General features: G+C 44.8%; 1 protein-coding gene across 6 annotated transcripts in view; it reads left to right on the top strand.

The window, feature by feature from the left end:
• LOC132378560 (uncharacterized) overlaps positions 1-21,883 on the top strand; it is a 49,322-nt gene extending 27,439 nt beyond the window's left edge. For 2 of the 6 annotated variants that reach the window (XM_059945563.1, XM_059945565.1), the window contains 2 exons: positions 11,839-11,890; positions 14,040-21,883. In XM_059945563.1, the coding sequence (XP_059801546.1) occupies positions 19,068-20,636 (1,569 nt within the window). In that variant the 5' untranslated portion in view covers positions 11,839-11,890; positions 14,040-19,067 and the 3' untranslated portion in view covers positions 20,637-21,883. Of the gene's footprint in view, positions 1-11,838; positions 11,891-12,442; positions 12,583-14,039 lie in introns of those variants that run through there. The other 4 variants (XM_059945564.1, XM_059945562.1, XM_059945567.1 and 1 more) reach the window with 4 other exon arrangements.
• Positions 21,884-22,162: the final 279 nt, after the last annotated feature.

The following is a 22,162-nucleotide window of genomic DNA, read 5'->3' as shown; positions in this document are numbered from 1 at the left end:
TATAATATTGTACATAATTATAATTAGTCATTATAAATTGTCCCGTAATTAGATTGGGATTAAATTGGTGGGTTGCTGACAGCGTGGCTCAAATGGCCAGAATAGCCTGCTCTGCGCTGTATCTCTAAATAAATAGAAAAATAAACGAACATCAGGCTTTTCAATTTAATAATATTATGGGAGCTTTTTCACATACAGGGGAATTCATAAGTCAGGGATTCATCACCTGGAGATTGTCTATACGCAAAAGGGATTTACACAGCCAAGGTTGTCTGAGAATCAAGACTCTTTTGAAAGAAATTTGCAAAATAGGTATTTTTTTATAGAGACATTCAAAATCTCCAAAGCTCCGAAGTTTATTAAGCTTCAGGGAGAAAAAATGTGTGGCAGCTTATAGCCTTGAACACTTCTTTCCTTGTTTGTAAAAGAATACTGCCTTGTCTGTGTACGTTCAGATCAACCCACCAAGCTTTTAATCACCAAACTGAAACTTCAGGGGAAATGCATTATCCTGTTCATTTTGTTTGCATGCTTGAAATCAAAAATATGTGTAGGTTGCTCCCTCATTTCTAATGGAAGAATTAAGCAGGATCAACCTTCCGTCTACAGCTCCAGGAATTCAAAGCAGTAGAACCAGTTCAGCTACAGTTTGCATGATCACAGCAGACCTAATATCATGACAGCCAAACCCATTACAGTAATCCTCATCCGCCACATATTGCCTTGCTAAATGTTTGTATTTTAGCAGTTTCTAGGTGTTACCAATACTCTTTGACACTGGAAAAGTAAATAAAACTTTTTTAAATAAAGGGAATCAAGAGGCTTTGAAATCAGGCTGACTCTGAAAACTTAGAGGGACGAAAACTCAGCTAGAATGCATAATATACATTCATGGATTGAAACTGAAGGAAGATTATGGGGGAATGATAGAGGTGCAGGAGAAAATTGGAGCTTGGGGCAGCTTAGGAAATAATAGGAAGTTGTGGTAAACTATGTATACCTGTCTGGACATGCCCCTCTGCTGACTGCTCCTGTGGCTCCTCCCACACACCCCTGTATAAAGGCGATTGGAGGCACTGCTCCTCCCTCAGTCTCCGAGATGCTGTGCTCCATTTTGCTGCTAATAAAAGCCTATCGTTCACCTCCCGTCTTTTTAGTTATTGATGGTGCATCAATTTTATTAGCAACAATTTTAAAACATGGAGAGCATTTTATGACCCAACAGATTGGATCTCGACCCTCAATCCCAGGAAGCTAGCAATGCTTTCGAACTCTAGCTAGCATGCTTCGAATCGTACCTGGAGGAGATTCATGTTACCTTTCCTGCCACGATGCACAGGGTTCTCCTCTCCAGAGTCAGTGCAAGGGTCTACTCCATGATCAGAGACCAAACGGACTACCAGGGTGCGATAGATGCCCTCAAAAGACAATACCGGCGGCCGGTGAACACCATCTATGCAAGACATTGCTTAGTGACACGGCGGCAGCGGGCCGGAGAGTCGAGCGCTGAGTTTGTCCAGGCCCTACAGACACTCGTGCGGGCCTGCGACTGCAGGGGACTGATAGCAGAACAGCATGCGGAGCTGCTAGTAAGAGACGCCTTCGTTACGGAGATCAGGTCAGTGTATGTGAGCCAGCGGCTGCTGGAACACACTGATCTTGCCTTACATTCGGCGATCGAGCTGGCCGACATGCTGGAGGCCGCTCTGCACAGCGCTGACGCTGTCCAGGCGCGCGATCTTCCGCTGGCCCCGTGGACGCTGCAGACCCCGCAACCTGCCGGCAAATTGACCTCGGCTCCTGCCAGTCGCAAGTCCGCGCAGTGTTACTTCTGCGGACTCGAAAACGCTGAAAACACTGCCCAGCCCGGGAAGCTATCTGCCCCAGCTGCGGAAAGAAGGGCCACTTCGCCAAGGCCTGTAAGTCCGAACCACGAGCGGGGTCGAGCAGTGCCACGTGCGAGGCATGGGGGTCACCATCTTGGTCGCCGCCATCTTGCCTGCCTGCTGCGTGCAAGGCATGGGGGCGGCCATCTTTGTCAGCACCAACTCGCCCCGCCTCCGACCCACAGGTGCTTACCAGGCACCAAGACGGCAATTCAACTCTGGCCTCTGTGACCCTCAACCAAAGCGCTCCCCACCAGTTCGCAAGGTCAATGATGGACATCCTGGTGGAGGGGTGCAGGATAATTTGCCTGTTTGACATGGGCAGCACTGAGAGTTTTATTCACCCGGACACGGTGCAACGCTGCAGATTTGTGACACAGCTGGTAAGCCAGAGGGTCACCGTGGCTTCTGGGTTGCATTCCACAGACATTCGAGTGGGTTGTGTAGTGACACTGGTGGTGCAGGGCACAGAATATCGGGACTTTGCGTTACTGGTCATGCCTCAACCGTGTGCCCCTGTGCTATTGGGGCTCGACTTCCAGAGCCACCTGAAAAGTGTGACAATGGAGTATGATGGGCCCCACCAACCAAGCACTGTCAGAAATCCTCAGTTCTGTGGGTCTTCATCATATACCCCACTACTGACCACACACACACACACACACGCACGCACGCACGCACGCACGCACGCACACACGCACGCACACACACACACACACACACACACACACACACACACACACACACAGACCCGCACATCCCACCCAGCACCATGCCGACAGCTGCGCTACGGACACCACTTGCAGCCTCTCCATCCTCAAGATCCTTCCCCCACTGCTGTTCGCCAACCTGACCCCCGACTGTAAACCTGTGGCAACTAAAAGCAGGAGGTACAGCGCGGGGGACAGGGCCTTCATTATGTCGGAGGTGCAGCGGCTACTCAGGGAAGGGATCATTGAGCTAAGCACAAGTCCTTAGAGGGCCCAGATGGTCGTTGTTCGGACCAGGCAGAAAAATAGGATGGTGGTGGACTATAGCCAGACCATCAATAGATTCACGCAGCTTGACGCGTACCCCCTACCCCGCATCGCGGATATGGTCAACCAGATAACTCAGTACAAGGTGTACTCAACCATAGACCTGAAATCCGTTTACCATCAGCTCCCCATCCACCCGGAGGACCACCCCTACACTGCTTTCGAGGCAGGCGGTAAACTCTATCACTTCCTGCGCATCCCCTTCAGTGTCACGAATGGTGTCTCTGTCTTCCAGAGGGAAATGGACCGGATGGTGGACCAGTGCCAACTGAAGGCCACGTTCCCATAGGATCACGACACCAACCTCCAACGATTTTTCCAAGCGACCAAAGCTCTTAACCTTACCTATAACAGGGACAAATGTGTGTTCGGAACCACCCGACTCGCTATCTTCGGGTATGTCATGGACATTGGCCCTGATCCCGACCGTATGCGCCCCCTGTTGGAACTCCCTCTTCCCAACACGCTCAGAGCCCTCAAACAGTGCCTGGGCTTCTTTTCCTATTACGCCCAATGAGTCCCTCAGTATGCATACAAGGCCCGCCCCCTGATCAAGTCCCCTCTCAGCCAAGGCCTGCGCGACCTTCAGCCGCATTAAGGGGGACATTGCCAAAGCAACAATGCATGCGGTGGACGAGACCATTCCCTTCCAAGTAGAGAGTGACACCTCCAACTTCACGCTGGCTGCTACCCTTAATCAGGAAGGCAGGCCAGTAGCATTCTTCTCTCGTACCCTTCAAGGCCCTGAAATTCGGCACTCTGCGGTGGAGAAAGAAGCCCAGGCCATAGTGGAAACTATTAGGCACTGGAGGCACTATCTCACCGGCAAACGGTTCACCTTGCTGACCGACCAGCACACAGTTGATTTCATGTTTAGCAACCAACACCTGGGCAAAATCAAAAATGATAAAATTTTGAGGTGGAGAGTAGAACTCTCCACATACAACTATGACATCCTGTACCGGCCTGGAATGCTCAATGAGCTCCCGATGCCCTATCCCGGGGAACATGTGCCACTGCGCAGCTCAACCGGCTATACGCCCTCCATGCAGATCTTTGCCACCATTTTGTGAAAGCCCGGAACCTGCCTTACTCCCTTGAGGAAATCAGGACGATGACCAGGGACTGCCAAGTCTGCGCTGTGCAAACCGCACTTCTACCGTCCTGAAAAGGCACAACTTATCAAGGCCACCCGCCCCTTTGAGCGACTGGGTGTCAACTTTAAGGGCCCCCTTCCCTCTACCGACCGCAATGTGTACTTTCTCAACATAATCGACAAGTACTCGCAGTTCCCCTTTGCCACCCCCTGCCCCGATACCACTGCCACGTCCGTTATAAAAGCCCTGCGCCAGCTCTTCACTCTGTTCGGATGTCCCTGCTATATCCACAGTAATAGAGGGTCCTTGTTTATGAGTGACGAGCTGCGCCAGTACCTGCTGGCTAGGGGTATTGCTACGAGTAGGACCACAAGCTATAGTCCCCGGGGGAATGGACAGGTGGAGAGGGAGAATGCCACTGTGTGGAAGGCCACACTCTTAGCCCTCAGGTCAAAGGGATTGCCAGTCTCTCGCTGGCAGGAGGTCCTCCCTGAGGCACTCCACTCTATCCGCTCCCTGTTATGTACGTCCACCAATGCCACCCCTCATGAGCACCTATTCTCTTTTCCCAGGAAGTCTGCCACTGGGACCACCCTACCAGCTTGGCTGACGTCCCCAGGGCCAGTGCTGCTCCAGAAACATGTGAGGAGCAATAAATACTCCCCGATGGTCGAGAGGGTTCACCTACTTCATGCAAACCCCCAGTATGCCTATGTGGTCTTACTTGATGGGCAAGAGGACACGGTCTCAGTCCATGACCTGGCGCCCGCAGAAGCACCAGACCCCTACCCCGCACACTCCACGGTGACTATGAACCCCGTACCCACCGATGTATATATCCACGAGACACCGCACACACCAAGCCCTACACAGACTCCTCACGACACTCCCATACCGGGTGAACACACACGCATGAGGGATTACTGACACCTAATAGGCTGGCACCTCAAGTCAGGCCGGAGCCAGCACAACCACCGTCACCGGTGCAATCACTACCGGTGCTACGTAGATCGCAGCAACAGACTTGACCGCCTAATAGACTTAACCTGTAAATATACTTGTAAGAAACTTTGCCCCATGGGGACTCTCTTTTTAAAACAAAGGTAGGGTGAATGTGGTAAACTATGTATACCTGTCTGGACAGGCCCCTCTGCTAACTGCTCCCACAGACCCCTGGATAAAGGTGATTGGAGGCACTGCTCCTCCCTCAGTCTCCGAGATGCTGTGCTCCATTTTGCTGCTAATAAAAGCCTATCGTTCACCTCCTGTCTCCAAGAGTTATTGATGGTGCATCAGAAGTGGAGCTTGGAATAGCAGGTAAGGGGTGGCAAGAGGTTTGGAGTATTGTACAGGAAGCAGAGGGAGAGAATAAAGTTGGGTTTGGGGACCATAATTTGTTGAAACAATAAGCAGTACCAACGCTATGATTTAGCCTGCTGGTAGTGTAGCGGCATCGCCACTGGACTTTGAGGCCAATGGTCCCGAGTTCAAATCCAGCCAGCTCTGTTCATGCTTTCCATCCATGCTGGGTTGAGCATCAACCTAGCAAAGCAGCCTTGTAAAACACAGACAAGAATGCTAAAGAAATGGCAAGATTGCCGCCCAATTCACCACAAGGCACAGAAAGGTATAACAACGATACCATGATTGACAGCATCATGCAGCAAATTGGTATTAGTTTATTATTCTCTCATGTACCGAGATATGGTGAAAAACTGTTTTGCATGTGGATTTTTCAAGAATATCAGATTCAGATTCAGTTTATTGTCATTTAGAAACCACAAATGCAATGCAGTTAAAAAATGAGACAACGTTCCTCCAGAATGATTTCACAAAAGCATATGTCAAAACAGACTACACTAGAAAATCCACATAAAGTTTGGCAATCCCCAATTCAGAGTCCGGAGAGGCTGCTGCATAATAATATTGCGCTACCATCTTAGCGCGTTCCCCGGAAAGGAACTCCAAATCCACCAGACAAACAAGACCAAAATCTAAAGCTACAAGACCTGCACAAAAGCACATAATTACAACACATAGTTACAACAGTGCAAACAATAGCATAATTGATGATAAACAGACCATGGGCACAGTAAAAATCGTCCAAGATGTTAAAGGACTGTAAGTTCAAAAGAAATCACCACAGTTTCCACAAGTCCCCAGAGTCCCGACAGACTCGCCATCCCACGCCAACAGCAGAAGGGAGTACCCCCACTATGGACTTACATGGCACCACCCGACTCAGCCTCGCAGACGCAGCACACAATGAAAGCTCCGTCGAACCCAGCTTCGCAGACGCAGCACACACCGAAAGCGACATGACCGCAGCGGACTCAGAGTACGTCGAAACTCCAAGCCGATGACCATCCCCTCCGGCACAGCTTCTCCGAGCACCATCCTCTGCCAAGCGTATTAAGACGGCCAACGGCAACACAACCCCAAGGACTGGGGGTCTGTTCTTCCCAGCAGAGTCCTGGACCTCACAGCAGCAATGAAGAAGGTCTTCCTGGAATTTCCCGATGTTCCTCCGTGCTCCTACGTCTGTTTTCAATCGATTATGATTGCGCACGGCACCCCATTTCACAAATAACAGATAATCAGCTCCAGAGTGGCCGCTGCAAGCTGCGTCGCACCACCATCTTGGAATATAAGTATTTTGATGCTGCCTGATCTGTTGAATTTATCTAGCTCCTTAATGTGTTACACGAGATTTCCAGTAACTGCAATCACTTGGGTTCCATAAGCAGTTTGAGGAAATAGTAGTGACAGAATGCAGAATACAGTATTACTGTTTTATATATATAGAGAAAGTAAACTGTGAGGGTCATATTAGGGTAAATTGAGAGGTCAGCAGTTCATCTTCAACCTACAAGAGGTCCATTCAAGAGTCTTACAACAGGTGGATAGAAGCCTGGAGGTATGAGTTTTGAAGCTTTTGCATCTTCTGACCTATGGAAGGGAGGAGAAGAGAGAATGTCCAACATGGGAGTTGTATTTAGATTATGTTATTTGCTTTCCCAAGGTTCAGACAGAGTCTCTGGAGGGGAAGCTGGTTTCTGTAATATGCTGAGCTGTGGCCATAATTATTGGCAACTTCTTGTGGTTTTGGGCAGAACACTTGTCATATCAAATCTGAGATGCACCCGAATAAGATGCTTTTAATAGTGCATCTATAAAAATTGGTGTGGGCTATTGGAGGTGGCCAGTGAAAAAACACTGTAAGCAAAATCGTAAAATCTAGTAAAAGATTTCCTTCGAGTTGGATGAAGGGCGACTAGGGAACAGAAACCAGAATTGCTCATTGCAAAAACCAGAGAGAGAGGAGGAAGATTTCTGAACTATTATTAGACCAGAGTTCTTTATATAAAGGCAGAGAATAAACATAACTGGTAAAAGGATACATAAGCAAAAAAAAGGAATAATAAGGAAACATCAGCCAGTAGAGCACGAAAACTTTAAAAAGAAGATCGCCGTATCCAGTGGGCAGCAGTGTGAGAAGCAGCGGAGTGATAGGAAAAGGGAAGAGGTCCTGAAAGAAGATAATAGGGCGTTAGGAAGGAAGTTGACAAACAGGACCACAAAGGTCCTCATGATTACTGCCTGTGCCACACGACAGTGAGAATAGGAATAGAATGAGGTGGAGGATAAATGTGTGGCTCAGGGATTGAAACGGGGGGCAGGGATTCAGATTTCTGGATCATTGGGACCACTTTTGGGGCAGATGTGGCATGTACAAAAAGGACAGGTTGCACTTGAATCCCAGGGGGACAAATATCCTGGCGGGGAGGTTTGCTACGTCTACTGGGGAAGTTTAAACTAGAATTATTGGGGGGTGGGAACCAAACTGAAGAGACTGGGGAAGAGGAGGATAGCTCACAAATAGAGAAAGCTTGTAGACAGTGTGAGAGGGAGGATAGGCAGGTGATAGAGAAGGGCCACGCTCAGACTGGAGGCTTGAGATGTGTCTATCTTAATGCAAGGAGTGTTGTGAACAACGTAGTTGAGAGAGCGTGGATCAGTACTTGGAGATATGATGTGGTGGAGCTTTTGGAAAGCATCAAGTTGGGTAAGTTGCCAGGACAGGACAAAATGCACCCCAGGCTACTGTGGGAGGTGAGGGAGGAGATTGCTGAGCCTTTGGCAATGATCTTTGCATCATCAATGGGGACAGGAGAGGTTCCGGAGGATTGGAAGGTTGCGGATGTTGTTCCCTAATTCAAGAAAAGGAGTAGAGATAGCCTAGGAAATTATAGACCAGTGAGTCTTACCTCAGTGGTTGGTAAATTAATGGAGAACATCCTGAGAGGCAGGATTTATGAACATTTGGAGAGGTATAATATGATTAGGAGTAGTCAGCGTAGCTTTGTCGAGGGCAGGTCGTGCCTTACGAGCCTGATTGAATTTTTTGAAGATGTGACTAAACACATAGATGAGTGAAGAGCAGTAGATGTAGTGCATATGGATTTCAGCAAGGCATTTGATAAGGTACCCCCATGCAAGGCTTATTGAAAAAGTAAGGAGGCATGAGATCCAAAGGGACATTGCTTTGTGGATCCAGAACTGGCTTGCCCACAGAAGGCAAAGAGTGATTGTAGACGGGTCATATTCTACATGGAGGTTGGTCACCAGTGGAGTGCCTAAGGGATCTGTTCTGGGACCCTTACTCTTCATAATTTTTATAAATGACCTGGATGAGAAAGTGGAGGGATGGGTTAGTAAGTTTGCTAATGACACAAAGGTTGGAAGTGTTGTGAATAGTATGGAGGGCTGTCAGAGGTTACAGTGGGACATTGATAGGATGCAAAACTGGGCTGACAAATAGCAGGTGGAGTTCAACCCAGATAAATGTGAAGTGGTTCATTTTGATAGGTCAAATATGATGGCATAATTTAGTGTTAATGGTAAGACTCTTGGCAGTGTGGAGGATCAGAGGGATCTTGGGGTCTGAGTCCATAGGACACTCAAAGTAGCTGCGCAGGTTGACTCTGTGGTTAAGAAGCCGTACAGTGCATCGGCCTTCATCAATCGTGGAATTGAACTTCGGAGCTGAGAGGTAATGTTGCAGCTATATAGGACCCTGGTCAGAACCCACTTGGAGTACTGTGCTCAGTTCTAGTCGCCTCACTACAGGAAGGATGTGGAAGCCATAGAAAGGGTGCAGAGGAGATTTACAAGGATGTTGCCTGGATTGGGGAGCATGCCTCATGAGAATAGGTCGAGTGAACTCGGCCTTTTCTCCTTGGAGCGAAGGAATATGAGAGGTGACCTGATAGAGGTGTATAAGATGATGAGAGGCATTGATGGTGTGGATAGTCAGAGACTTTTTCCCAGGGCTGAAATGGCTGCCACAAGAGGACACAGGTTTAAGGTGCTGGGGAGTAGGTACAGAGGAGATGTCAGGGGTAAGTTTTTTACTCAGAGAGTGGTGATTGCATGGAATGGGCTGCCGGCAATGGTGGTGGAGGTGGATATGATAGGGTCTTTTAAGAGATTCCTGGATAGGTCCATGGAGCTTAGAAAAATAGAGGGCTATGGGTAAGCCTAGTAATTTCTAAGGTAGGGACATGTTCAGCACAACTTTGTGGGCCAAAGGGCCTGTGTTGTGCTGTAGGTTTTCTACGTTTCTATGAAACTGGTGTGGACCGGTGTTCTGAGAAATAGTCTCAGAATTGGGATGAATGGCCACAGTGTTTACTGTACTTCCTATAATTCTACGGAAAATGTCCTCCATTGAAGTCATGCTCAGTGGGGGCTGTACAATGTTGATGCCGAGTTGAGTTTTGGGCAATGTTATTCAGGAACGGTCCCCCTAAACAGAAGCCACCTGCCTTGTTGCAAATCTCTAAGCTGGGTTCATGTTGATTTGTATTGGTTGATTTTATTCGTAAAAGGTCTGATTTCAGATTGGCTCTAACTGAATAACCCAGTTTTCCTACAGATGGAAACAGTATGCAAGTCTAAACAAGAGACCGTGGAGATAGGTAGGAATGCAGTCAGGACATCAGAGTCATTTACCTGTTACTATTAGTAATGTTATACCAACAGTAAGATATTGTATTCCTGTTGAGCAAAGTGGAATTTGAGAATAGAACAAATTATTGGCAATGATCCAGGCTTACGTGAAAGGAGAGGTACCACAAGATTATTATAAGTAATGGCTAGAAAATCCTGATCAATGCCTTTATTAATTTAAGTCCAGAAATCTAATAAGTTTTGATTATCTTAGCAAATTCAGAAGTATTGAGGCTAAATAGGACAGTGAAAACAACTTTTGGTAAAGTGTGCAATTAACTTTGTATGAATTATGAGGAATATTATTTGACGTTTATTCAAGCTGTGTTGGACACTGCACTTGTTTTGCACACTCTGAGACTGCTTGGGCATGAATTAATTAAAGCTCTTTTATGCGATTGTCTATTTGATGGTTCTCATTTCTGGTCTTGTGTCACTGTAATGGGGATGAGTGAGTTACAATCCCCACTGTAAATCTCATCTCTTTAATTATAAAGTCATGGAGAATCGGGTGTAGATTATTTTCAAAAGGTGCATATTCTTACATGGAAACTCTTTTGTGGTTCGTTGCAAATTTGATGGAATGTATTTGATTTTTCCTGCCAAGGCAATGGTAATCTGAACTATAGAATAATTAGAACACAGAAGGAAGCAGTTAGGCCCATCAAGTTAATGATAGCTCCTGGAATTATTGTTATTAGTGTAGTTGCACGCATGCAACATGCTACTAAAGAAACAAACGGAGGCAGAGAGAGCTGAACTCAGAATGACTTTACTGATTCAAAATTGCGCGCTGAAATCTCCCCTCCCATGGGTCCCTGCAGGGCAGGCGTGAGGTCAGACTGTTCCCGGAAGGTCCGGCCCGAGCGGATCACGTGTCTGCCCATGACTCCCGATGGCAATTTGAGTCCCGCGTGTGCAGGCTGCCACACCACCAGAAATGTCCATCGGGGGAGTGGAGCCCCCAGTCTGTGTGGTAGCCTGGCCTTGCCGGCTCGGTGCGGGTACCCTCACTGGTTGCTCACTGTCCAAGTGCGCCTGTTTGAGGCGGTCCACTGTAAAAGTCTCTTCCCAGCCACCCACCTCCACGACACATGTGGTTCCGTTGTGCCAGATCACCCTGAAAGGTCCCTTGTACGGCCGATGTAGAGGTGGCCTGTGCATGTCCCACGTATAAAAACATACTAACAGTCTCGGAGGTCTTTAGGGGTGAAGGATGGTGTGGGACCATGCCTGGAGGTCGGGACCGGTGCCAGGGTCCCTACCTTGTCCCACAGTCTCGCTAGCACCACTGCTGGAGTTTCTTCCGAACCTCAGGCCTCTGGTACGAATTCACCCATGACCTGTAGACCAGTTCTGCCGAGGAGGTGCCCAGGACTTCTGAGCTTCCTTGGGGCCTTCTGGGCATCCGCACAGCCCCCAAGGAAGCTCATCTGTCCAGTTGGGGCCCCTGAGGCGCGCCATCAGGGCCAACTTGAGATGTCAGTGGAATCACTCTACCAAACTGTTGGACTGGGGATGGAACGCTGTGGTGTGATGCAGCTGGGTGCCCAGGAGATGCGCCAGTGCTGTCCACAAACCAGACGTGAACTGCACCCCTCTGTCGGAGGTGATGTTTCAGGCTTGGAAGTAATGGTTAAAATAAAGGACATGGCATAATCTGCTGCTTTGGTGTCATATTAAGCTATTTGGTGTCAGCCTAATCAAGATAATTTTACCCAAGCGTTTTCTTTTCTCTCCCTCTCTTCCACCCCCCCCCCCCCAAATGCTTACCTGCTATTAAAAACTAACTTCACTTTTTCACAGTTCTGACTTCAGAGTGGTACAGAGGGCAAAGAATATTATCAAGTAACCACAGGTAACAATAGACATAAACAGATAAAAAGAGATTACATCTATATATCTATTTTTTATAACTCTATTTACAACATTTGTATAAAGAATATGTTTACAGATCTAATCTCGATGAATCTATTTGCATCCATGATTATTTGTTCTTTTGTCCTGTTTTGAGTGAGTCATCGTGGGAAATCTATGAGTAAGACACATACTTGCTCATTTGAAACATTTTCACCTCCCATACTCTCCCAAACATGTCTCTGTCATTTGCTGCCAGAAGAAATCTTCTTATAGTCATTTTGCCGTTTTCAGTAGTATTGTCAAATTGTGCTTCTCTTTCTGTGGATGCTGCCTGACCTGTTGAGTGTTTTCAGCATTTTCTTCCCAGTATCTGCCTTTTAACATTTACTGGCGGGAGCCTTTGATTCGATTGTGATAAGTGTGATGCTTGAATGTTATTCTGGTGCAATCAAGTTTGATTTGTTACAGATGGTTTGTAAGAGCTCCAATTTGCCAATGTTATTGAAATGAAGAAGATAACTTCTGGCAGCAGAGGCAGAGAGATGATTGGGAGAGTATGGAGGAGGCAAGAGCCCACCTGAGGACACCTATGTCCTGCCTGGGTAACTGAACCAGAGAGCAATGAGGTGGAAAAGCTTTCATGAAACAGTTCAAGGCATTTACATTCCCATGGGATTAAACACTTGTAAGGTATTGAAAGAGCGATATGGATATAAATGGATTTGGTGTTTATATGTCATTGTAGCTTGCTCTTAGCACTGCACGTAGTGTTTGTCTGTAAAACATGTTCATGAAGTGGGACCTGCAAACAGATGGAAGAGATTTATTAATTGATCTAATGGTTTAAGATGGCGCTGGTTAAAGCCCAGCGACTACTTATTGGCAGCAAACAAAACAAAGATTACCACTAAATACTTTATTATAATACTTTTTCTTGCAAAGTTTATGGTAAACAATCACCACAAACAATGGAGAGGCAAACAAAGGCGAGGTTGAGTTGAGAGTCAAAGCATGTGGGAGCAAGGTGAAGTCGAGGCATGCTCAAGGCAAGTCAGGGCAAGGTCAAGGCATATTCAAAAGTAAGTCAGGGCAAGTGGAGCAGAGGAGAGGCAGATTTGAGGCCCGTCCACCTAAACTAAGAAGGAGGAATGACCAATCTAAGCGTGGGGCTGATTTGGAATGGCCAAAACGTGGTGGTGGGGTCCAGGCCCGGAGCGTGTTGATGCAACAGGGCCCGGGTCCTAGTGCGAGGAACAATCTGATGTTTGGATGATTTAATCGCCTGGCCAGATGGATTGAAAATGAAGGGTGTCAGGACAAGAGGCAAGTGTCAGGCCGGTTCTACTCGCTGCTCCGTGATGCTTGCTCAGTTCTGCATTGAACTGAGGCTGTGGCTGTGGCCTGCTCTGGGCTTTGTAGCTGTGGGCTCACTTTTGTTCTGAATGCTATTTACTTACTTGTGTTGTTTGCATGACTTGTTTTTTTCTCTCTCTCTCTCTTTGCACATTGGGTCTTTGACATTCTTTGTTTTTAATGGGTTCTTTTGGGTTTCTTTGTTTTGTGGCTGCCTGTAAGGACACAACACTCAAGGTTGTATAATATATACTGTACATACTTTGATAATAAATGTACTTTGAACTTGGATTCAAGCTGATACAGACATGCATAACTTTATATACAGTATACATTTATATAAAAGTAAACCAGTCATCAAAAGGAACAAGGATTGGCTCTAATCATTTACTGCTGCAAATTGTTATATCAATAATGCACTTGCAAAGTTGAAAACAACAAAAAGAAAATTCTTCTTGTGTTTTTGAATGTTAAACCATTGAAACAGTAGTAAATTATTTGGCTGTTGAGCTTGTTCTACTATTAACTGGAGATGGTCTGTTTTGCTTCACAGAGTTGGTTTTGCCCATCTCTAAAATTCATAGGTGACTTTAACATATTTATGACTAAACTCTATACAGTTATAGCTAAGCTGAGAAGAAATGCAATTCCTATTCTTGGAGAAGGACCTGCTCTGAGGAGTAAAATTGTTGTAAGCACAGGTAGCAGTCTAAATAACCAAAGCTTAACAGTAGGCCAATACTGATGAAACAGGAATTGTCATGTTTTGAAATATTTTTCTTCTTTTCCTCTAGAGAACTTCATTGTGAGGCACAAATGTTCTGGTTCCGTCATCCTGGAGAAACAGAGCAGGCCTTTTTTTTCCATGATACTGCATTTCTGCAAACCCCAGTTGCAAGGAATAGAGGTAAATCTCCTGTAACCAGCGAATACTACAGGTTCTTGAAAAAATTGACTCTCCTCAGATGCTGAGTGTTTCAGGTATTTACTGTTTTACTTAATGCTGCTATTAATTACAATGCTTCAAGCTTTTTAAAAGAAGCTGAAATAGAGATTGCTGCAAAGAATAAATTTCCCTAACTCAGCCAGCCATCCTTAATCACTGTGCATGGTCCACACTTGTCCAGACCAATCATACTGGACATCTACATCCCCACTCCACCAAGTCAGACCACGTGGTTTTGATGGCAACTGGACCATGGTCAGTGATAGAATAGAGGTATTCCCTTCTCTAGTCACCAACAAGCACTGGGAGAAGGCAAAACTGAAGGGGGGCTGCCTTTGATTTTAATAATTTATATATTTCCCTGAAATTCAGCAAAATCCAAAAGACATTAACACTGAAATAAATAATTAAGGAAAAATTACAGCACCTTTCAAAATAAAAAGTAAAGTTAATTGAAGTTTAGAGGTTGAGATTATTCCTTGAACATAGGCGATGAAGAAGTGGCCTTAAAGAGGTATATAAGATCATGATGGGTGTAGACAGGGTGAAAGCACATCAGTCTTTCCCCAGGGAGTAGGTGCTAAAAACAAGAGGGCATAGAGTTAAGGTCAGAGACAAGAGGCTTATGAGGGACATCAGGGGCAGCTTCCTCATGCAAAATGTGGAGCATACTTGGAATGAGGTTCCAAAAATAGTGGTTGAGGTGGGCAGATGAGCAACGTTTAAAAGACTTGTAGATAAGTAGATGGATAGGAAAAGTTTAGAGAGCCATGGGCCAGCCCAGCTCTCTGAGCAAGAACAAGTTGATTCAAAGGCCTATCTTCGTGCTGTATGATCTCTATGATTTTAAACAGTCATGCAATTATAATGTACAGAAATGCAAAATAATTTTTAAAATGTAGGCTGAGTGCTGGTAATTAACTTTAGTATAGTTTGGTACTTGATATTCAACGCTAGCATGGTGGCTGAAAGATCTGTATCTGTGATATTTAATTCCATTGCACAATGAATCTATAAATTTCATTCCACTCTGCTTCCTCATCTACGCACCTAGAATCCCCACTGTAAGTCATGGGATCTCTGATTTTTTTTTTCCAACATCCCTCAAATGCCCAACAAGTGTTGTTAAATCACAAATTCACAGCAGATATGGTTTTGGATTTACTTTAATTCAAATGGCCGAATGCCAGCAGTTCTCTTTGGAACTTCTAGCTGCAGCTCATGAGTTTCAGCCCAAGTGCATAAAAGATTGGTAATTTATCTGCTGAATAGAGAGCTTGTTAAGAACATTAAATTGAAGGCAGGATGGCTCTGTTATTAATGAAGTGCCACAGGGATCAAGATTGAGCTGTCAGCTATTTATAATCCATGTTAATCATTTAGATAAAAGAACTGATGTATTGTAGCCAAGTTTGCTGACAATATGATATTGGACAGGAAAGTGAACTCTGAGCAGGACACACTGAGTTTGCAAAGGATGGGTAAGTGAAAAGGCAAGAAACAAGGGAAGAAATATAAAAACGGAAAATTCATTTTGGTATTGATGAGACAAGTACATTTAAATGTTGTTAAATAGAAGGATCCTGTATTCTGGCACTCCAAACAAGCAGAAACTTAGTATGCAACTACATGAAGCAATCGGAAGGCAAATAGTATTTATTGCAAGGGTTGGAGTATTGAAGTACATAACTGTTGTTGTAACTGTAGTGTTTGTTGTTTTTTTAATTGACTTATTGGTTTATTATTGTCGCATGTACTGAGATACCGTGAGAAACTTGTCTTGCTTACTGTTCATACAGATCAAATCATTAGACAGTGCATTAAGACGGCATCAGCTAATAACACTGCCACGGGTGACATCCTCAAGATGGTGCAAGGATCTACTTCTTTCACTAATGTCTTTTTTCTTCCAAATGTTGTTCTGATATTGTTGGAGCCTGTGATCTACAGTTTGATGGTGTGTTTTCGGGCCGACTGAGCGATCTGGTGCTTTGCTGTCTTCAAGAGGGTTCCGGGGCAAGCAGCCAAGAAGCTTGAGGCTTAGAGAGCCCATGATCAACTGCATTTCTCACTGATTAAGGCATTGAGGAAGATTGAAAACATCGAGGTGAATGCAGGAGAGTGAGTGTTCAGTGGTGTCTACCAGCCTCTTGCTTGCTGCTTCCAGAGAAGATGTCTGCATATGACAGTCAGTCAGTCTCTCTGCCCCTCTCTCCCTTTCACTCACTGCTCCTGAAGAAAGGTCCCTGCATTTGGATGATCTCTCTCCCTCTATGCCATTGAAGAATAGTGCCAGAGCCAGTTTAATCGACACGGTTTGTGGATTGGACTGTGGTTCATATTATGATGTGTTTTCTCTTGGTCACTCCTTTTTCTGTTGCTATTTTTGGGCAAATTTGAATCAGGGCAGCCTGCAGATAATGAACACTGAGCTGATCTGAATATCGACACTTTCATTTGTGTTTTATTTTTCAGTATCTTTGCTCATTCTTTTTTATTGCTGTTTGCGTGATTTGTTTTTTTATGTGTGGTGGAGGGTGGGAGGTTGATGTTTTTCTTTGAACTGGTTTCATGGCTTTCTTTGTTTCACGGCTGTCTGTGGGAAGATGAATCTCAGAGTTGTATACTGTTACGAATGAGGAGCAACGCTGATGGGCAGAAGGGTACAGAATCGCTAATGCCTGCCCCCCCCCCTTTTGAGAATCGCAAGATCGCTATTATTTCGGGTCTGATACCCAGGAAATGAGAGAGAGACAACGCCAGAATACTCAAGGTGAAATGTCTCCTATTGACAAAGAGAGAGATTACTGCTATTGTCTCTTGGAGAAGGAATTGTGTATTGAGTACTGTACTATTCATTGAAACCCCTCAGGGGGCAACCAGAGTGGGCTGGTTGAGGGATTGCATCATCCCAACCTGATTGACACCTGAGACCCCGTGAGCGGGGATAAAAGTAGGGTCTGGGGAACGCCCTCAGACTCACCAGGAGAAACGCTACGAGACCGGTGGGGGCGTGTGTGTGTCCACCCTTGCCTGAGTGACGAGTCCACCACGGAACGGTCTAGCTAAAGGACACGGAGGGGTCGTATGTGAATGGCCACAACAACAACGAATCGAAGGATCCAGATCGTAAAAGGAAAGTCGGCAAGTTAATAGCTGTTACTGCTTTTTCTCTCTTTCTCTCTTTCTCCAACAATTGCAACACAGTGATCAACAATGACTGCAGCCTGTATGAATTGAACTGAACTTTATATTTCCATCGGACAATTCATTATCCCCTAGACAATGATAGAGCTTATTTCTTATTGATTATTATTATACCCGCACTTTTAGGTTTAGTATTAATGATGTATATTATCTGTATATTTGCATTGATATTATTTTTGTGTATTTTTACTAATAAATACTGTTAAAAATAGTATCATCAGATTTCAACTGTTACTCCTATCTTTGCTGGTAAGACACCCAGTTACGGGGTTCATAACAACTTGGGGCCTCGTCTTGAGATTTGATACCAAATTGGAGGGCCAGTAAATTGGGCTTTTAAGTCCAGACTTGGATCTGGTTGTGCGGGTAACCAGACGGGAAACCAGCAAAGATGGACGTAGACGAATTTACACAAAACCCAACTTTGAAGGCGCTAGAGGGGGCCACAAAGTCGGACTTGGTAAATATTGTGAAAGGACTAAATCTCGCAGAGGTGAGGTTGTCAATGAAAAACTGGGAGATGCGGAGGGCCACAACTCAGTATTATATTGAGACGGATGTGTTTTCGGCTGAGGTATTGGACAATATCCCTGAAAAGCTACCAGCTAGTGGGACGGTTCAGTTAGAGTTGGAAAAATTGAGGCTGGACGCGGAACAGACGAAGAGGGAGCATGAAATTAGGTTAAAACAGCTGGAAGCAGCTGAAAAGGAGAAGGAAAGAGCTGAAAAGCAGAGGGAGTATGAGGAGAAGGAGAAACAGAGGCAGCATGAGCTGGATATGGAGAAGTTAAGGCAAGAGTGAAGAGCTCAAGGGCCAGATCGAGAGGAGAGATTTAATGTTAGTAGGGAGATTAGGTTAATACCTCCGTTCGAAGTGACAGATGTTGATAGTTATTTCTTGCATTTTGAAAAGGTGGCAGTGAGTCAGAAGTGGCCCAGAGATCAGTGGGTGGCTTTGTTACAAAGTGTGTTAAAGGGGAAGGCACAATGAGCATATGTGGCATTGTCTGTGGAGAAGTCTGAGAATTATGAGGAAATAAAACAGGCCATTCTTCGGGCCTACAAATTGGTACTTGAGGCCTATAGACAAAAGTTCAGAGATTTAAAGAAAGTGTGGAATCAGACGTATGCAGAGTTTGCCTATGAGAAGGGTGTGCTCTTGGATCATTGGTGTGTGGCAGAAAGGGTGGAAGAGGATTTTCGGCATCTCAGGGAGTTAATTCTGATTGAGGAATTTAAAGGTTGTGTTTCGGATGATATCCGGATGTATTTGAATGAGAAGCTGAATAAGTCCATATCCAAATTTGCCAAGTTCGCAGATGAATATGCCCTAACCCACAAGACAAAGTTTTCCTCGAATAAGAGTTACCAGAAAGACCATAGAAATGGTAGAGAAAGCCCGCCGGCTGAGGCAGAAATTCAGCCGGGAGCTAGTGGTAAAAATAAGGAGGAAGAAAGGCAAGATGGCAGGAGGGTTCCTGGCTTGACCTGTTTTAATTGTGGAAAGGTGGGTCATATTGCATTTAAGTGCTTTGCTCTGAGGAAGGAGACAGGAAAAGGGAAAACAGCAGTCCCTACAGGATGTATTGTGTCGATCAGCAAATCGACGATAAAGCCCCAGGTAGATAGAATATGAGAGGGGCGTGAGAAATTTATTTCAGAAGGGACCATGTCTGTGAAAGAGGGAGAAACACCAGTTCCGGTGCAGATCTGGAGAGATACTGGAGCTGAGCAGTCATTGATTCTCAGTAAGGTACTAGATTTTGGTCCTGAGACTGGAGAGGTAGTTTTAAGAGGTATAGGAAAAGGGACGGAAGCTGTGCCTTTGCATAGGATCATTATAAATTGTGATCTGGTATCTGGACCAGTTGAAATAAGGGTGCGATCAGAATTTCCGAGAGCTGACGTGGACGTCCTTCTTGGTAACGATTTAGCAGGTGGTGAGGTTTGGTCAGCAATGAAGCTGACGAGCCAGCCTGTAAGTGTTGAGGACCTGCCCCTAGATTCCAAGATCTATCCCGCATGCGCGATCACTCGCAGCATGTCGAGAAAGGCAGTTGAGAAAGACACCAGTTTAAATGAGTCCTGTGTGGATTTGGCTGAGACATTTTTACCAACCCTGTACCAAGAGGGGTTAGAGGGTGGTAAACCGGAGAATAGGGAGGTGAAAGAGAGTAAGGGAAAGGAGGTAGACCTACCCTTAGCCAGGAGGAAATTTATAGAGGCACGGAGTAAAAATGAGAAACAGATAAGGCTGTTAGAAGGTCCACGGTTGGACATGGATGATCTGTCTGGCTTGACAGAACTGTTTGAAGAAGTTAAAGAATTTAAATGTGTTCCCGATAATGAAATAAGGGCAGTCCTAGATGAAAAGGATGCCGTTACGTTGAAGGAGTCAGCTGGGTTAGCAGATGAGGTTGTTTTAACCCACAGGGTTGAGTTTACTCCGGAAGGGAGTTGCCCAGAGAGTAACTGGGAGGATCAGGGGAACTTAGAATTTGAAAAGGGGACGGGTATTGAAAGCCTGGAAGAGGCAGATGTCCCGTCTGAGTGTGTTCAAGATGTGGATGCACATGGTACTGAACCTAGTAATGAAATTCAGGAAAAGTCTGAGGTATTTGATTCAGTTAAAAAGGAATGCAATCCTTGTGGGTCAGATAGACTTGGTTCAGTGAAGAAAGAGTTAACCTTGGTAATAGTGGGAAGTGAGAATTCCCAATTGTTTGTGTTCAAAGGTGTGTTAAAAGTTAGTGAGGAGATAAAAGGTGGTGATGTGGATATTATTATTGAAAGAGAAGGGAAAAGTGTAGTTCCTAAATTGAATAAAGAAAATTTAAAGTCTGGATTGGTGTCAGAAGCAGTAACCAGGCTGAAGGAACAATGGCTTGTTAACAAGGTACCTGCGAATCAATTACAGTTTAATTTGGAATGTAAAGGTACCACACTCACTAATGTTATTCAAGGGTGTGCTGTGAAGAGGCAGAATTTGAAATGTTGTTTGGACAAAGAGGGATCGCTTGCAGATATTAAACTGAAAACTAATAGAATGAAGGGTCCTGAAAATAAAACTAACGACTTGCTTAAAAATAAAGAATTGTGTGGAAGTTCAGAAAATGGGCTAAGTTTGGAAAACATTGTTGATAAAATAACTCCTATGAAAGGAGCATGCAAAAGCCTATTCCACACTGGTAAGCAAGCTAACCACGTGAGAGTTAACTGGAAAAGGGGCAAAGGTTGAAAAATGCCACTTTAAATAACAGGATCTGCTTTTAAGGGATTTCAACCAAGCATGTAAATAATAAAGACAACACCATGGAAGATTGACTGTTAAGTTTGAAAGTAAAATAAAGATTAGTATTTGCATAAACTTTTGTAATATACACGTAAGCTAAGATCACAACTCTTTAGTTTTGTTTTGCTGAAGAAAAGGAATAAAATAGGTGGTTATTAAATTGGAGTCTGATGCTACAGGAATTTATTAAGGTACAAGATATTAAGATATTAAAGGAAGTGATAATGTGCTCGCTGACTGTTTATCTAGATGCTGAATTGAATGTATAATTGTATTACTCTGTAGTGAAAAAAAACTCTTTTGTATTGTGTTAGATTCGGAAATTCTGTAAGACTCTGTATAAGTTAATTTTTCCCAGTGGTAAAAATCCTTAGAAAGATGAGGGTGTTATGAATGAGGAGCAACTCTGATGGGCAGAAGGGTACAGAATCTCCAATGCCTGCCCCCCCCTTTTGAGAATCGCAAGATCACTATTATTTCGGATCTGATACCCAGGAAATGAGAGGGAGACAACGCCAGAATACACGAGGTGGAATGTCTCCTATTGACAAAGAGAGAGATTACTGCTATTGTCTCTTGGAGAAGGAATTGTGTATTGAGTACTGTACTATTCATTGAAACCCCTCAGGGGGCAGCCAGAGTGGTCTGGTTGAGGGATTGCATCATCCCAACCTGATTGACACCTGAGACCCCGTGAGCGGGGATAAAAGTAGGGTCTGGGGAACGCCCTCAGACTCACCAGGAGAAACGCTACGAGACCGGTGGGGGCGTGTGTGTGTCCACCCTTGCCTGAGTGACGAGTCCACCACGGAACGGTCTAGCTAAAGGACACGGAGGGGTCGTATGTGAATGGCCACAACAACAACGAATCGAAGGATCCAGATCGTAAAAGGAAAGTCGGCAAGTTAATAGCTGTTACTGCTTTTTCTCTCTTTCTCTCTTTCTCCAACAATTGCAACACAGTGATCAACAATGACTGCAGCCTGTATGAACTGAACTGAACTTTATATTTCCATCGGACAATTCATTATCCCCTAGACAATGATAGAGCTTATTTCTTATTGATTATTATTATACCCACACTTTTAGGTTTAGTATTAATGATGTATATTATCTGTATATTTGCATTGATATTATTTTTGTGTATTTTTACTAATAAATACTGTTAAAAATAGTATCATCAGATTTCAACGGCTACTCCTATCTTTGCTGGTAAGACACCAGTTATGGGGTTCGTAACAATACTGCATAGGTACTTTGATAATAAATGTACCTTGTACTTTCCCAGAAGGGTCAATAACAATGCAGAATAAAGTGTAACAGCTACAGATAAAGTGTAGTGCAGTTAAGAACAAGGTGCAAGATAGAGAGGTCAAAAGTTTAGATTAGACCAGATCTCAAAATAGATACACAATATGTTGGATTCCAGAGCAAAATAAAATCAAACTGCCAGAGGAATTCGGAACATCAGG

Source organism: Hypanus sabinus, chromosome 20, assembly GCF_030144855.1.
Source record: "Hypanus sabinus isolate sHypSab1 chromosome 20, sHypSab1.hap1, whole genome shotgun sequence".
Taxonomy (NCBI): Eukaryota; Metazoa; Chordata; class Chondrichthyes; order Myliobatiformes; family Dasyatidae; genus Hypanus; species Hypanus sabinus.
This window is presented reverse-complemented; position numbering and strand designations above follow the sequence as displayed.